General features: G+C 37.3%; 1 protein-coding gene across 2 annotated transcripts in view; it reads left to right on the plus strand.

Annotated features, from left to right (window-relative positions):
- Window positions 1-18909, plus strand: part of pabpc4 (poly(A) binding protein, cytoplasmic 4 (inducible form)) — a 139680-nt gene that overhangs the window by 35745 nt on the left and 85026 nt on the right. Inside the window, exons 1-2 of one of the 2 annotated variants that reach the window (XM_051936329.1) lie at window positions 12955-12973; window positions 16005-16198. In XM_051936329.1, coding sequence (XP_051792289.1) covers window positions 16025-16198 — 174 coding nt within the window. In that variant the 5' untranslated portion in view covers window positions 12955-12973; window positions 16005-16024. Of the gene's footprint in view, window positions 1-12954; window positions 12974-16004; window positions 16199-18909 lie in introns of those variants that run through there. The other variant, XM_028818810.2, reaches the window with a different exon arrangement.

Consider the following 18909-nt stretch of genomic DNA (forward strand, 5'->3'; position numbering starts at 1 on the left):
TGCAAAGGGTTAATAAATGTTTATGCACCCAATGTTGATGATAAGGAATTCATGCAAAATCTATTTGCATCCATTCCCAATGTGAACACTCATAAAATTATAATGCCTGGGGACTTTAATTGTGTTTTAAATCCACTCTTAGATAGGACTCCTGTGACAGGGGGGACGACATCTAATACTGCAAAGATAATTACACAGTTTTTGAATGATCACAACTTATCAGACCCCTGGAGGTTTCTTAACCCAAACTCAAGAACATATTCGTTCTACTCACCAGTGCATTATAGCTACTCAAGAATTGATTATTTTTTTATAGATAATAATTTCCTGCCTACAATTAAATCATGCAAATATGACCCAATTGTTATCTCTGACCATGCCCCTCTAGTCTTGGAGCTAAAATCAATAAGCCCCTCATACTCACCTCGCAGATGGCGTCTTAACCCTCTTTTATTGGCAGACGAGAACTGCACAGAATTTATATCCAAACAAATCAGCTTCTTCCTAGAGACAAACACGTCCATAGAGGTTTCTGCAGGAACACTCTGGGAAACTCTAAAGGCCTTCTTAAGAGGACAGATTATTTCATATCTTTCCCACAGAAATAAATTAGAAACCAAGAAAGTGTCAGAGCTAAGAAATGAAATTACTAGAATAGATGAAGAACAAGCCAGGCGTCCAAATGAAGTTCTCCACAGGAAAAGGCAGGCCCTACATACAGAACTTAACATCTTAACAACTAAAGAAACTGAACAACTTATTTATAAGTCTAGACAGCATTACTATGAACACGGAGAAAAAGCTAATAAGCTTTTAGCTCAACAAATTCATAAACAAGAAGTTCACAATGCAATACCAGTAATCACCAACAAGAATGGAGAAGAAATCATCAACCATAATAAAATAATGCACACATTTAGAGATTACTATAAGTCTTTATATTCCACTGAGCCCAAAGAAGACAACACACAATCTAATGCATTTCTGGATAATTCACAAATACCACAAATAGATGCTTTAAGTACTGAGGAACTGGATAAACCTCTAACGCTAACAGAATTACTAGACGCTATAAAGTCACTACAAAGCGGGAAATCATCAGGCCCTGATGGTTACCCCATAGAGTTTTATAAGAAATTCTCCACTCAGCTAGCTCCACTCTTATTGGCAACATTTACAGAAGCTAGAGACAACCAAATACTACCTCAAACATTTCAACAAGCATTAATCACCGTCTTTCCTAAACAAAATAAGGACTTGTTACAATGTGCATCATATAGACCAGTTTCACTCCTGAATAATGATGTTAAGATACTCTCAAAAATCCTAGCTAGAAGGATGGAGAAAGTGCTGCCCTCGGTAATATCGCAAGATCAAACTGGATTTATTAAAGGCCGACACCTATCTTCAAATCTCCGACGCTTGTTTAATGTTATATATTCACCAACAAAATCAAACACCCCAGAGATATTACTATCATTAGACGCAGAAAAGGCATTTGACATGATCGAATGGAATTACCTTTTCACTGCATTGGAGAAATTTGGGTTTGGCCCGAATATTTGTGCTTGGATCAAACTACTGTATACCAATCCAGAAGCTTCAGTTTGTATTAATAACATTTGCTCAGACTACTTTAAACTAGAACGTGGTACCAGACAAGGATGTCCCTTGTCGCCACTGTTGTTTGCAATCGCTATTGAACCACTGGCGGTTCACTGCCGAAATTCTTATCAGATAAAGGGGATTGTCAGAGAAGGACTGGAACAGAAAATTTCTCTATATGCAGATGATATGGTCTTATATATATCAGACCCAGAAAACACTGTCCCCGCTGTTTTAACAGCACTAACAGAATTTCAAAAGATATCTGGTCTTAGAATTAATCTGAATAAAAGTATTCTCTTTCCAGTGAATTCACAAGCATATAATATTAGATTAGACACCCTACCTTTTACCATAGCAGATCAGTTTAAATACCATGGGGTAAATATCACAAGTAAACATAAAGCTCTTTATCAACAAAATTTTGGCGTCTGTATGGAAAAAATTAAGCAAGACTTGCATAGATGGTCAACCCTTCATCTCACTCTAGCCGGAAGAATTAACATTGTTAAGATGAATATCCTTCCTAAACTTCTCTTTTTATTTCAAAACATTTCAATATATATCAATAAATCGTTTTTTAAACAGTTAGATTCAATAATAACCTCATTCATTTGGAACTCAAAACACCCACGTATCCGAAGAGCAACCCTACAAAGACCTCAGGCAGAAGGTGGCATGGCTTTACCTAATTTTCAGTTTTATTACTGGGCAGCAAACATATAAGCCATAAAAACCTGGACACAAATAAATGAACATACACAGGCATGGTCCGCAATAGAAGTAAAATCCTGTAGTACTTCTTTATATTCTCTGCTCTGCTCTCCAATAAATGCAAGTTATCGCAAATATACTAATAACCCAATTGTGCTTTACTCACTCAGAATATGGAACCAAATTAGGAAGCATTTTAAGATGGAAAATCTTTTATCAGTGGCACCTCTGCAAGAGAACCACCTCTTTCAACCTTCACAAGTATATCCAGTTTTTAATACCTGGAAAAGTTTTGGGATTAAAATGCTCAGAGATCTTTATATAGACAACATATTTACATCTTTTGAACAATTACGTTCAAAATTCAACCTCCCAGCTACACATTTCTTTTACTATCTTCAAATTAGAAATTTTGTTAAACAGAAATTGCCCGATTTCCCCCACCTTGCACCCTCCATAATGCTGGAAAAAATACTGCTCAATTTTGAGGAAACAAACACTATTTCCGCAATATATAAAATCTTATTAGAGTCCCTACCTTTCAAAGATCCAAGAGGACATTGGGAAGAAGATCTCTTAATCAATATATCAGAAAAGGAGTGGAAGGTAGCAAAGCAGAGAATTCACTCGAGTTCTATATGCGCAAAGCATAGAATTATTCAACTAAAAATTATATATCGAGCCCATCTATCTCGCTTAAAACTGTCCAAAATGTTTCCAGGGCAGGATCCAACCTGCGAGCGCTGCAACCAAGCTCCTGCCTCACTGGGTCACATGTTTTGGGCCTGCACTAAACTAACATCATTTTGGACAAAAACTTTTAAGTGCCTCTCCGACAGCCTTGATATCACAATTCCTCCTAACCCATTAACAGCTGTGTTCAGTGTTCTTCCAGATGGACTTGAATTGGAGAAGGACAAGCAAGCTGTGATTGCATTCACTACACTTTTGGCACGCAGACTTATTTTGCTAAATTGGAAGAATCCTAATTCTCCTCTTATAAGTCAGTGGGAAACCGATGTTTTATATTATTTGAAAGTGGAAAAAATCAAATTTTCAGTTAGAGGATCTGTACAACATTTTTTCAAAACATGGCAGGATTTAATCAATATTATTTTAGAATAAGAGAAATAACTATTATTGCATTTAACTCCCTTCTCCATCTCTTATTTACATAGATATTTACTTCTCCCTTTCTTTTGTTTAATGTTGCCTTATTAAAAAGCCTAAAGCAATTTTCCTTTAGCTAAGCTCTCCTTCTCAGGGGTGGGGTTTGATTAGTCTTCAAATTTGTTAGGTTATAAATTGATCCGTTTGTATGGAATGATTACAATGAAAATTAATAAAATAAAAATATAAAAAAAAAAGAACAAGATGCAGAGGACAGAAACATATGGAAGAAGATGATCCGCTGTGGCAACCCCTAACGGGAGCAGCCGAAAGAAGATGAATAATTTGGTGAAAGTGAAATCCACAAACACTAAGTGAAATATCCGAATCTACAATAATCTGTTCGGGTTTGCATCATTCAATGCTCAAAACATAGATTTACACGATTCAGGACCATGTGCTATGAGAATCTGTGGTCCCGCAACAATTAAAGCTACTACAAGTTTAATTTCAAAGAAACCACAATTCGGTCAGGTTTATACTTATGATCATGGAGAAGCGATGCAACATAGAATCAAAAGAGTTAAATGATCGGACATATTAGAAATTCTACAGCCAATAATGGATAAAAATCCATACGTTCAAAAGTATTGCACTTTACACAAAATTTATCTGAAAAACACGGACAAATAATTTTTCTTGGATTTCTATATGAATATGAGAGCTCACGCTCGCATATATAATAAACCAACATTTGACGAGGCGGCACAGTGGCGTAGTGGTAGCACTGCTGCCTTGCAGTAAGGAGACCTGGGTTTACTTCCCGGGTCCTCCCTGCATGGAGTTTGCATGTTCTCCCCGTGTCTGCGTGGGTTTCCTCCCACAGTCCAAAGACATGCAGGTTAGGTGCATTGGTGATCCTAAATTGTCTCTAATGTGTGCTTGGTGTGTGGGTGGGTGTGTGTGTGTGTGTGTGCCCTGCGGTTGGCTGGCACCCTGCCCAGGGATTTGTTCCTGCCTTGTGCCCTGTGTTGGCTGGGTTTGGTTCCAGCAGACCCCCGTCACCCTGTATTAGGATATAGCGGGTTGAATGATGACTGACTGACATTTGATGAATTGTCAGCAATAATAGTTTTGAAAGATGGAGATATCAAAGACAGAGTTGATATTCATGTTTATCCAAAAGCACAGCACGATTCGTTGCAAGTGGCAAATCCGGGAAATGACTAGCACAGGGGTTGGCAAGCAAAGTGAGCAGGGGGCAGAGCCCCCTAGTATATACAGTATATATATAATATATATTTGTCAATCAATATGGCTATAATAACGACAACTCTCGGCAGTTTAACCTAATTTTTCACATTAATTTCAATATAACTGGTCCAGCCTTCTTACCTCCTTTATATTGAGCAGTGCTGAGAGTTCTAAAAGTTAGGTTCGTGTTTTTCACTACATGTACATACTTTAGGGTGTAAGGTTGGTGTTATTAATGTTGATCAGAGTCTGCCCTGTAGAATTTCACATACTATGAATTTTTTCAGCTTCCACAAAGACATGATGTTAACTAGTGACTGTAAATTTGCAATGTGCAAATGCAAGTCTTGGTTTATGGGTGAGTAGATTCTGTCATGGACTGATGCTCTTCCTTGCATCCAGTGCTGTTGGGATAATCTCTGGTTTCATGTGACTTAATTGGATTAAGTATGTTTAAAAATGTTATATAATGGTTACCCAGTGTGCAAAATATAGCTGGCTAAACCTATATACACCTCTTTTTGGAATGTATAAAACTGCATTATTTATCTATTTATTTATCACATTTTCTTTCATTTAAAAACCTCTAGTACAGTGCTGTACCTTCATACAGTACTATGTTGTGACAAGGCATGTTTGTGTTGTTATTAAAAGTGGTTCCATGCTTTGTAATGAATGATATTTTATTTGACGCTTGAGAATGTTAGTGTAATAATGATTACAACGATTTAATGATGATTTTAAAATTCCACTCTGTAGGCTACTGGTTAAATAGCTGGGACAGTTTTGAAAGTTAATCTTTTAGGTAATATTCTGTGTTCATAAGAAATACTTATGACAACTTTAAAATCACTTTTTCCTGACTGATGAGGATGACAAAACCCCCATTATGATATACTTTTCAACTTGTCTTGATTTTTAATTATACAAAACATTGAGCGTTTGTGGGGTTCCTCCCTATTTGTGGCCTTGTTAAATCACTCCAATATCATAAAGAGTAAACCAATAGGTGTCTTCAGCAAAAACTATAAGAAAGATTTAAAGTTGTGCATGCCACATCAGCTGACCCAAGGGGATACGAGGGGATAAAATGACTTATTTTCACAAAACCTCATTATCCCTATTACAGCCACTCCCAGAAGGTTAAAAGTGACAAATTTCAAAAATAACCATGTAGGGTATCATTTTAGACTGTGTCTAGATCACTAATTGTAGCTGTGTTTGAGGAAAGTTTCCAAAAGGTTCAAAATAGTTCAAATGCATCTACCAGACAGACATTCTAGCACTAGTATGATTCGTCATGCAAAAAATACTCCACAGTCCAAGTATCTTCATTTTTACGGATTTTAGTAAAATTCAAAGCAAACGGTTCACATAAAAATCGAGAAAAAGGTTGATAATACACACAAAAGTAAAGTAAAACAGGGTAACTTTATGATATTCTGCTTAAATATCTATGTTAATATTCTTCAGATTTCTATGCATTGTACTATGCATTGGACGGTCATAAAACTATATGCCCTTAATGTCTATATGACCGTTCATGTTTCTTTCTAGTTGTCTAACTTCAATCTATGAGGTATTCTTCTGTCACAAAGAGTTAAGATTACGAACATTCTATTTTCTATATCCTATAAGGGGTTAAACTAAATCTTCCATTATCAGTGTTAAGCTATATTATATTCAAGTTTAAGCTAAGCAAACTTAGGGAAATTTACCATTAACATTAACTTAAAGGATTTGGCTCTTACACTGATTATGAACTTGTTATTTTTCATCCTTGACTAAGGATCCGGGCATCTATGGACCTGTGTCTGAAGGTAAAATTTGACAAATGCCTATTACAATAGACAATATTTAGACTTTAAACATTTAAATTGAAGCTTACACTTTAATAATACTTGAGTATTATAAAATATTTAATGCAACTATTTCTGTTTATTATATACAGTACTTTTACCAAATAATGAAAGTCTTTATACATATTATGAACACACTGATTTAAGGTGACATACACCATTTCAGACTATTATAGCAAAAAAAATTCATTTTGCAAAGTTTGTGCATACAATTGGAATACTATAATTTGTATTATGCAACACAAGTAACATGTTTTTTTTTTCTTTTTTCCATGGGCATTTTTCACATCATTTGCCACTGTTCAGTATTGGCTTCTATATATCATAAACATTATGCATGAAAAGAGAAGATTACAAGCTTTACTTAGCCAATACTACATAATATTCATACAGTAAGTGTTTGCAAAAGACAAATCTTTTTTTCAAACAGAAATAAATTGTTTTAGCCCCTCTGTCCAAAAGCAGATCAGCAATAGCCTGCACGAAAGGCAGCTGCAAGTAACAAATAATAGTGTGTATTGAATATAAATCTGTAGCAAAATATAGATCTAGATGCCACTTCCCCAGTCAAAACTAAGAGGCATATCCCTGCCCAAGAATATCAAATGCAGTATTTTGCATACCTTTCCCAAAAGATTAATAATTAAGGTAGACATGAAACTTTGAAATATATAGGGTTCCCATATCTTCATTTCCAGTTCTATTACAGAAGTATTAACAATGTTGTTTTCCTCAGCTTAATTGTTAACTAGCCATAGTTCAGCAGTTAATTAATAGGCAGAGATTGCTAGACTCCATTTATGTAGTCTTGCTGGTGTCAGGCATATAATATATATACATTTGGAGACAAACATGAGTGAATTTTGTCCCAGGTGGGAACAATTAGATGTCTCGCTGAATGTCACATTTCTGAAAAATCCAATGCCTCATGAAGCTTGCGCTCAGAGAAGGATCAGGGATTTTGACCTGCAAAGAGCAGTAGAGCCCTTGTTAACCTGATCTGATTGAGAACAAGCTTCTGATTATGATAAACTGTTTAAAGTCGAAAAGTCTCCTAAAAAACCCTATTAAATATATAAGTGCATGTCATGTGTACAGAGAGAGCACATTGCATATTTAAAAGTAAACATAACCTGTTGCAAGGAAAAAACCTTTCTATAACATCAGAGTATACATTGGTATTTGAAGACATCAATTGACTTGACAAATGTGAATATGTCATTTCAGGTACTGTGTGTGCTCTCTAATAGCCAGTATCCCTTGGTGGATTATACCCAGCAAAAGAAATGTCTCCATGATTTTTTAGTAAGTTTTTAATCCTTTATTCACCATATACAATTTCTTGTATTAGGAATTGGTCTTTTTTTGCAAACGCCAACTTACTCTCTTATGACACATTGAGCTCTGCCATCAGAGCGTGGGTTCAACTATTTGTACAGTGTCCCTGGAACAATTGCAGGTTAAGGGCTTTATTCAGGGGCCCAACAGCATAGCATTGCTTCTGTCACTAACAAGATTTGAACAAGCATAATAAAGAACGTTTGGCAGAAAGGTTATGCTTTGGGTTTTGATTTCTGTTCCTTCAGTTTCTGTTTTTTGTGCTGTCATCATGTTAGCGTCTCCTGGTGTATTGGAGGTCATAGTAATCCTTGGGACTTTGTTCTTATGAATAATGAAGAGCCACAGGAGATGCAGATTTCAGTACTCAAAACACCCAAATCAACAAATCTGCCTAATGACACCAGTTAAGACCAGCACAGACGAGTTTGTACAGCATACACCTTTTGACTGTATGTCTAAACTAGTAACTAAAGGAGGTTAACATTACTATCTAATTGGAAATGCAAACATGCCATGCCAGAATATAGCCGTAACATTTTACTTCTTCACATGTATACACATAGACCACAATGCTTATCTAAACCAATTTAGTGGTGCAGCAGTCAAAGTAACAGAAAGATATCATAGAAGACAGAAGTTCTTCTCAAATGTGTGAAACCAAATAGCTATAGTGGTCTGCATGTTTGTGTGTGTTTGTGTGTCTCCTCTGTTGCAGCACTCATTACAATGCAAAAATTAATTATTAAGCTTCAGTTACCATGTGCTAATGAGCTCCTAAATGGTTAAAAAGGAATTTTAGCTTTTAATTGTCTCTTAGCATCAAGTCTTTTGTTCATTTTGTTTTTACCTGCTGCCTGAAACCTGAGCGGTTTAAAATGCACAGAGAAATTGGGGGTGTTTTTTTTTAGGAAGAAGGCCCACGGGCATTGCCTTTGCAGTGGCAGATTTCTCTGCTATTCACTGCAAACATTTTAATGTGTTGCCCCCAGACGTGTATTCTTGTTTGAGAAACCATGATTCTGATTTCTTTAACCAGTAATTATAATACATAGATTTTCTCCTGGAACACTTGTAACACTTTCCTTAAAATAGGAACAAAATTACAGTAATAACTATATTAGTGCAGCATACAATATTATGTTTACCTTTGAATATACAGTATGCCCAGTCATTCCCTAAATAAATTACCCTAAAAAGTAAGTAGAACATGCAGGTCTTGAGATCTGAGTCCCACAATTCCCCCTAGGGAAAAAGGCTGCAATACTGTATGTTGCAGATGTTCTAAACAAAATCCCCATTTTGAGTAGACTGAAAATCCCAAAAAGCTGAGATACCGCTACATTGGAGAAGAGCAAAATTTCAATTAATAAAAATTAACTTTAACTTTGTATAAATGCTTTAATGAAAAGATGGCAAAATAAGTGGGTCCATTATTATTGCAAATTAATATTGTGGATTTTTTCCTAAATGGAAACTAATGAATGCATTATGTAACATCTTGTAAGTTTGCAATGTATATTTTAATTTGGTTCAACCCTAAATATCAATGTATCAAATGCCAGATTCTATGAACAATGAACATAATATATCAGCTAATTTAATGCAGTGAAATATGACAAAAACCATGTATATAAAGTAGTATAAAAAGTTATAAAATATTTTACTTTATGGTTAGAAAAAACATTAAAAGTACTGTTTTGTTTTAATTAGTAATTACTACTGCTGAAAGATGTTACTTATTGATTATTTTATTTTTTTGTTAAGAAAACTGTCACACAAAATAAAATTCAGTTCCACTGGTAACTGTTGAAAGATCACCATTGCAGTCATCGTTTTGCATTACTGTTCATATGTTTCGCACCCTAAGCTAACACAAAACTAAATGTACGGTTACAAAGAAAACAAGATGTCCAAGATGGTAATAAGTGGTGGAAAAAAATAAATAACCCAAAAGATGTAAGTTGCACTTTCTGTGACACACAGGCCCTAGCTGACACCATTTGGCTGATTTCCACCTCTCTAAGGTTCTATAAGATCAGAATAGTGCAATCTTAACATCTCTTCCTGGTGTCCCCTTGAACTTAGATCCCATAAGGTTTTTAATCCACCCATGCTTGTGGCAGTACTTAATATAGCTTAATTGAAATCCATTTTATTATAATACTTTAAATGGCATTATTTAAGTATTTACTCAGTACATTTTCCGAGGTAATGTTTTTATTTTTATGTTTATATTGTTTTATTTAAACATATGGACCTGGTTTTGATTTTCTGCTTTCTTCATTCTTTATTTCTCTTTTCTTCATTATGTAAAGCACTTTGAGCTACATTATTTGAATGAAAATGTGCTATATAAATAAATGCTGTTGTTGTTGTTCATATCTTTGTTTAATGTGAATACACCCCTGTCAGATTGTTTTTTAAATATCTTTGCGTCCAGTTTTATTCAGATTTCACACATATGCATGTTAGGGTTATGAAGATACTGGTGTCTCATTGAATTCCTGCCTCTCTATTTGGGGTGCCACATCAAAATCCCTCATCAACAACCCAATATCCTCTACATTATGTGACCCCTCCTGCTCCATTCTGAAAAACTAAATCCCTTAAGTATTGTGTAGTAATCATTTTGTGTTTCAAAAAATAGGACACGGGTTGTAATGAAAGGTCTTGTCATTGCACAAGTAAAATATTACCCAAGATAGTTATTGTAACTAGATAACTCAGACTGTAGTTGCAATTTTTTTTTAATTAATTAAATGAAAAATCATTTCCTATGTTCAGCATTACTGTAAACAATCTGGAAAAAATGCCATGTTTACGCACTACATGGAGGATATTCACAAATGACAAGCTAAAATATCTAATCCACTAATGAGAAAACTAAAGTATTCTTTAATAATATTTAAGTTTATTAGCTTACTACTTATATGTTTCTCATAGGAAACAACACTGTAAATATGTACAGTAAATGCAGTTCTCTATACTCTGATATAAAGGTTCATTTTAAAATTGAGTATCTTGTGTGGCGGACAGCCGGGGCCCTTGCCCGGCCGTGACGCCTCCATGCTGGAAGGACTGGGAGAGGGAGCATATCCAGAGCGCTAACTCCCCCAGAGCACTAGGTGGCAGCCCCCCTGGGTTGCAGCGGTGCCTCAGACTCATGCAGGGCTCCATGGGAGTTGGAGTTGGATACAGCCCTGTTGGGATCTGTGGGCGTCATCAGGGGGTGCTGCAGCAGCTGCTGAGCCCTTATGGGCAGTTCTTCCGCCACACTTGGAAGTGCTGCCAGAAATGCGTCAACGAGCACCAGGAGCACTTCTGGGTGCCTTATAAAAGGAGCCTGCAGCCACTACTCCAAGGGCCAGAGTCAGGAGGAAGAGGACAAAGACTGAGGAGGAGTGGAGGCGGAAGGACTGGCGGCAAGAAGGGACTGTGTTGTGCTTGTGTGCTGGACTGCCTATTCTATAAATAAACCATGTGCTGTGTGTGCTAAACACATCTCTGTGCCTATGTGTGTCGGGTTAGGGTGCCTGTACACACCCTAGGGCAGGGGTGTCGAACTCCGGTCCTGCAGAGCCACAGTGGGTACAGGTTTTCTTTCTAACCATCTCCTTAATTAGTGATCAGTTTTTGCTGCTAATTAACTTCTTATGCCTTTGTTTTAATTGACGTGACTAAGACCCCTTAGTTGTTTCTTTGTCCTTAATTAGCAGCCAAACAATAATGAAACACAAAACAAGCAGCCACATGACCAGCTCCCCTGTGCCCATCACACAATAGATGAAAATAAAGAAGGGTGAAGGTCTCAGTAAAACAGACAATCAACAGTTTTGGAAATGTCTGCTGTGGCAGAACGAGAGCAGCAACAAGCCATGGAATTAAATGATGGGTTCAATTAACAACAAGAATCAGCATCTCATTAAGAAACTAGTTGGAGTTTGAATCCCCAGTTTAATTGGTCATCTGTTGGCTCATTTCACGTCTAATTTCTGTTTGGCTGTCATTTAATGAAGAAAAGAATCAATTTAGTGGACTGAATCCTTAAAACAGGGCTAAAGAAAAGAAGTTAATTAGCAGTGAAAACTGGTCACTTGTTATGAAAAAGGTTAGAATGAAAACCTGCAGCCACTGTGGCCCTCCAGGCCTGGAGTTTGACACCTGTGCCCTAGGGCTTCACACTTGTTTATCCCAAAATAAAATATACAATTATACTGTTTCATACAGTTTCATTTTTAAAATAACAATTTTTAGAAAAGCAAAATAATCATTAAAGTAATGAAAACACTACCTATAAACTCTTGTTCTGTACTCCATTAACTATTGAATCTCTGCCTGTAACTTCTTATACTGTGGGACTTGTCATTTCAAATGGTAATTGTTATACTGATACATACTTAAAATATTCAATGCTAATCTAATCTATTCTAAACAATAAATTCACTGAACTCCCCAAGAAAATATGATCCTCATAATTTAAATACCAGACCATAATGATACCTAACTGATTATACATGAGCTTCAAGATGAATAGGAGGAGCAATGACAGGAGGCTGTTGCAGTGTACGTTACAATGTTCGCAGTCATGTGGATTTACTGGTCAATCTATGTCCCTGTCCTAAACTATGGTCATGAGCTGTGTGTAGTGACTGAAAGAACTAGATCCGCATATACAAGCAGCAAAAATGAGCCTCTTTCACAGCGTAGAGATAGGGTGAGAAGCATAGACATTAAGAAGGAGCTCAAAATAGAGTCTCTGTTCCTCCACTTTGAAAGAAAACAGTTGAGGTAGTTCAGGTATCTGATTAGGGTGTCTCCTGGATGCCTCCCTGGGGTGGTGTTTTAAGCCTGTCCATCTAGTAAGAAACTTCAGGATAGACCCTGGACATGATGAAGAGATTATATGACTTGTCTTGCCTGAAAACACCTCAGCATCCATCTAGAGGATTTGGAGTAGGTGGCAGGGAAAAGGGACCTCTTGGAATCTTTGCTTAGACTGCTGCTCCTGTGACCCAGACCTGGAAAAGTGTCAGAAAATGGATGGATCAAAGGAAAATGTGGAAGGTGTGAAAATCTATTTCCATGAGAAGGTAACTCACATGAAAAAGTCCGCCTTATTTTTAAGATATCCCTCCATGTTATATTTTTGTTCCCTCATATTTTTCCACATGAAACTCTTCCCTCCATTTTTCCCTGCCAAAGTCCTGAGGGATTCCCCCAACCTCACAATCCTCCTCCCAATTTAGTAGTGTTTCTGATCCTTTTGTGATCATTCTCAGTAAAGAAAGAACTAAAAGCTTACTAGTTAACTCAGGAAGATTAATGACAATCTGGTGAGCATTGGTTCTAAAAGGAAGGGTATAGAGCACATATGAAAAGGAGAATCAAACCGTTATGGTATTTAAAGTTGTGTTACGTTACAGATAAAAGTAAGCAGCAAAGAAAGTTTCTTAGGGAAGCAGACAGGCTCAAGGTAAAGTATCGTATGGAAAAAAGCCCTTTCAGCAGGCATCCTAAGTGAGTCAGTAGCAGAGGGGAGAAAGCAGTTTAGCACTGAGAGAATCATGAGAGAACAGTTAATGCAGGGGCTTAATGCAGAAACCTGATTAAATAATAAAGTTGGACAGGAGAGTAACATAGACTGTTGCACATTATTCAGGAAAGGCAGGCAAAACTGAAAAGGTAAGGGAGTAGTCATGTATGTAAAAAACAATGTAAGTGCAAAGCTTCATCAATTAGATAATGAATCACAGTTTAGTGAAGATGTATGGATTTGGCTAGACAGCATTAGAGATTGGGACCTCATATTAAGAATGTGTTATAAACCACCTCATGTAGTTTCAATGTGTATCTTTTTATTAATATTAAAAAGGCAAGTTTAGAGGGAGATGTTATAGCTATGGGGGAATTTAGTTATCCAAATATTAACTGGGCTAGCCTTACAAATAGCAGAGCACAAGAACAGGAGTTTTTCAGTGACTATTTTTTAATGCAGTATGTTAAAGGACAAATGAGGGAAGACCTGTCTAGATTTTGTATTCAGTAACAATCAGGATAGAATTGAAGGGGATAATGCGATTCAACCATTACAATCTAGTGACCATAACATAATATAATGGGATTCACGGTGTGCATATTCTAAAACACAGTTACATTTTAATTTTAGTAGGACAAACTTTGAGTAGATATAACAAAGCCTCAGTAAAATAACTTGGGTTAAGATTTTAAGTGTGGAAAAAGCTGAGGAGATTTGGGGTAGGTTTAAAAGTGTTTTATATATAATGCAGGACAGGTTCATTCCAAAATTTAGAAGCAGTAAGAAATAAAATGAAACTATGAGGTGGATAAATTAGGAGCTAAAAAGGAAGTTACAAAAGCTGTAAAAGTCATATAAGACTAATAATGCCAATGTAAACCATACGGCATACTGTATGAGAGCTATGGTTTAACAGGGTATGAGGAAAGCTAAATGACAGTTGGAGAGAAATGTGTGGAAAAAGTGAAATGTGACCTAAAGAGATTCCTTCAATATTTTCGTAGTAAAAGAACGATCAAGGAGGAGGTGAAGAGTATTAGGAACAGTACAGCTGAACTAGAGTAGACAGAGAGTGAAATAGAAATTGTTTTGAACTTGCACATTTTTTATGTTTATATATGTAGATAAATTGATAATCTGTCAAACATAAAAAGGATGTCTAAGGAGGTACCAGATAACATTTATCCTTGAGTGCTTAAGGAAGTTAGTGAGTACATACAGTGTATAAACACTTGGCACATCCTTTTTGAAAATCTCTGCACACTATGGAAAATCCTAAAGACTGGAAGCTACGTAAATGTTATCCAGTTGTATCAAAATGGAGATCAGACAGAACCAAGTACCTATAATTCAATAAGCTTAACATGTGTCTCAGGTAAATTAATGTAAATTAATGTAAACAATTATTAAGGAAGAGCTTCAGCAGGTCAGGTCAAGTACAATTGTATTAGCAAATACACAACATGGGTTCAGACCAGGAAGGTTGTGATTCACTAATATGCAAGACAAGAATATAATCGATAAGCTGGTTAAGTTTGTAGATGATATCAAACTAGTTGAAAAAGCAGATAATGTAGAATCTAAATTGCTATAGAGGGACTTGGATAGCATATGAGCTTCAGTAAGTACTTTCTTAAGTGCTCTATCTGTGCCTCCACCCGTTTAACATTCTCAGGGTCTGCTGTAATGTCCATCTTCTCCACATAGCCCTGCCTCAAACATTTGTCTGGTCCGGACCATGGATGTTACATATCATATTGGCTCCAGGCCCAAATTTATATAATCCAGTGAATAATCCATTCAACTGTTTTAAAGATTTCATTCTGCATCCAGCATGGTATCAGGAAGTGTGTTGCTGATGGGGTATATTGCCTATTACCTTGAACATAGGTTGAAGGTTTGATAACAATTATCTGCTTTTAATAATACACGGATGCTTATTCTCTGTTTCTGTATTTGTAAAATAATACAGTCAGTATCTGACATAGCCAGTATAGTCAAAAGCTTATGTCAGCAAAAGATCAGAGACACATGAATGCCCCTGTCTGCCTGATGTACACATATCAGACACCCGCAGCCACAGCCAGGTGTCTCTCCCACCGTTCTATAGTCTTCCTTCCATTGATGCTACTATTTGCTAAACTGCACTTAATGAAGGGTTTTTTCTAGTATTACAAGGTTAGACTCAATCTTTTTTGTAGGTCTTCATTAAAAATGTAGTTTTGAAAATGAATGCGTGCATTTTTTGTTATTTCATTATAAATAAGGAATGTATAACATAAGTGTTAAACAAATGAACAGATACAGTATATACTACTGTTTAATTCTTCTTGTAAAAGTTGTTGTCAATTACTATAGTTGTCATCATATAGTCTCATTTTATTGTCATCATGTTGGCACCCGTTTAACTTTCTTTCCAAAAATATCACATTCAAAATGCAGGTTGTTGATATGGTGTTTACGATATTGCACCACCCTAGGTGTGTGGCTTGTTTGAGTCAGAAAATTACTTCATGCTCTTTTATATAAGTGAAATAAGTTATGCTCACTTACTTATATTTACTATGTATCCTTTACCTCCTTAGCTGAGAGAGCCTTGGACACCATGAATTTTGATGTAATCAAAGGCAAACCTATACGGATCATGTGGTCGCAGCGAGATCCCTCCCTCAGAAAATCAGGAGTTGGCAATGTTTTCATCAAAAATCTAGACAAGTCTATTGACAACAAGGCCTTGTATGACACATTCTCTGCTTTTGGCAACATTTTGTCCTGCAAGGTATGTGGCTTGATAGATTCTAGTTGATATCCACCTTCCATCATCCAGAGGTTTATTTCTACCCCATACACTCAGTGGCTGCTTTAATAGGTACACCTGCTTGTTAATGAAAATATTCTCCTCCTCCAAACTGAAATGTGTATAGAATGAATTAATAGCAAAGAGGTTTAGTTTTTGTTCAAGAAAATTACACGTTTAAAATGACTTTTAGCATGGTATGATAGTTGCAGTTTTCAATCACTACAGTCTCTAGAATTTATGGAGAAGTAGAATGAAGTGCAACATCTGAGTGGAAGTTCATTGGGCAAAAACATCTAATTAATGAAAAGGGTTAGATGAAAACCGTTAGACTCTTTTAAGCTATCAGAAAAGCCATAAATGTTCGAAACAGCCCTCTTGAACTGTAGTGTGCAGAAGTGCATCTTTGCACACACAGTAGATCAGACATTGAATCAAGTGAGCTATAGCAGCAGAATACCACACTGGATTTCACTCCAGAAAAAAAGAGCAAGAGGCTACAGTGAGCATGTGATCGCCTAAAAGTGGGTGATTAAAGACTGGAAATATGCCACCTCACCTACTGTAACAAATCTTAATTTCTACTGCAGCATGCTAATGTTAGAACAGTATGGTCAGAATTTGGGATAAACGACATGATCCAAGGATTCCTCCTTCTTTGTGTCAGTGTCCTCTCAGGTCCTCCTCCACTCCTGTCCTCCCAAGCTCTGTCTTCTCCACTCCCGACTCAAGCCATTGAATGGAGGGAGGCAGCCCCTTTTATCCCCACCTGGACGTGCTTCAAGTGCCCCCCGATTAGCTTCCACCGACACTTCCCCAGTGTGGCGGAAGTACCGGCTGCGCACCTGGAAGCATTCCAGGTGTCCCTGGTCTTCTTCCCCCCTGAACTTCTGGGTGTGGAGGAAGTGCTGAGGGCCAGGGCTCCTCAGGCATTGGGGCACACCCTGGCAGTGACCACAGGCCCTATAGGGTTGAGCTTCCAAGCTCAGTTCCCGTGGTCCCCAAAGCAACCAGGGCGGTCACCCCCCGTGGTCTGGAGGAGGCGTGAGCACTCCTCCGGTCCTCCTGGGCATCCTGGCTGGGTATCACCCCCAGTCAGTTGCCACAGTATATATATATATATATATATATATATACACACACAGTAGAGTCACACTTATCCGACATAAACGGGCCGGCAGAACGTCGGATCAGCGAAATTGTCGGATAATGTGAGGTGTTAAGAAAAAGCCTATTAAACATCAAATTATGTTATAATTTTACACATTACGAACCTAATACAGTGGAACCTCGGTTCACAAATGTCTCTGAACATGTACAAATTGGGTTACGACCAAAAAGTTTGCCAAACTTTTGCCTCTGTTCACCACCACACACTCGGTATACGAACAAGCCAGTTTCCCTTTCGGTTTGTGCGCGGCGATGATTTCCACACGTGTTCAGTCTCTCCCTGTGCATTCCCTGTGCAGCGAGAGAGAGAGAGAGAGATACAGCGTGAGAGAGAGACACACACACACACACACACACTCACACTCTCGCACACGCACGCGAGAGAGACAAACAGGCGCGCCCACACATGCGCTAGAGAGACACACGCACACACGAGAAAGGGCTGGCCACATAATCCACCATAATCATGTTTTACAACAAAACAACGGAAAATTATAACTGAAAAAATGAACTTAGCAACAAAAAAAAACCTACGCTCGCAACTTGCAATTCTTGTTGCCAATTGATGCGTTTTTTTTTGTTTTTTGCGGTGGGACATCGAAAAATACGGAATGTCGGATAAACGAAGGTCGGATAAGCGAGACTCTACTGTAATATATATATATATATATATATATATATATATATATATATATATATATATATATATATATATATTAGCTGCATGTGGTCTTTGAGACAAAACACAACCTGAAAACTCAGGTTTTCCTATATTGGTGAACCTGCAGAGGACAGGTTGTATCTTGTCTGAGATGGACGTGTAGTCAAGTGCAGCTGTTGTACGGGACAGACTGGAAGCTGTCTCAGGCAAATGTATCATAGCTCGTTGTGTGAAAGTACAACATGCAAGTACCACAAAGCTGAGTTTGTCTGCTTGGGTTGAATGAGAAGTAAGGTGCATGCAAGCACTGAAAAATGTTAAAGTACATGGATGTACCATCTCACAAAGTGCAAGTCACATTTGCATTAGCTTCTACATCTTCTGTAGAATTCACACCAACTCCCGTGGCTGTGGTTCAGCATTAGCAGAACAGACTGCTCCATATGCACACACACACACACACACGCACACGCACACGCACACCCACACACACATACACACACACACACACGCACACACACACACACACACACACACAGACCTTTCATTTATATATGTCTAACACACACCAATGATATGATGGTGAGACATGTTCAGATGTACCCCGGTTAACATTTAAAGGCATTAACATGTGAATACATCAGGTTGAGCTTGCTGTGCTCACAAAAAGGAACATGTCAATTAGAAGCGTATTCCATCCAAAGTTGCCTGGTTGAAGACACCAGTGTCTAGAATTACTCATCTGTAGAATATTCACAATGGAATGAATCATTTTTGTTGCCAAGTTTAACAATAAGGATCAACAGGATCCCTTTCCTAGTTGGAAACATGGATGATTTCAGACTGAATTTCAAAGTCTGGA

The sequence above is a fragment of the Erpetoichthys calabaricus genome, chromosome 14 (genome assembly GCF_900747795.2).
Source record: "Erpetoichthys calabaricus chromosome 14, fErpCal1.3, whole genome shotgun sequence".
Classification (NCBI taxonomy): Eukaryota; Metazoa; Chordata; class Cladistia; order Polypteriformes; family Polypteridae; genus Erpetoichthys; species Erpetoichthys calabaricus.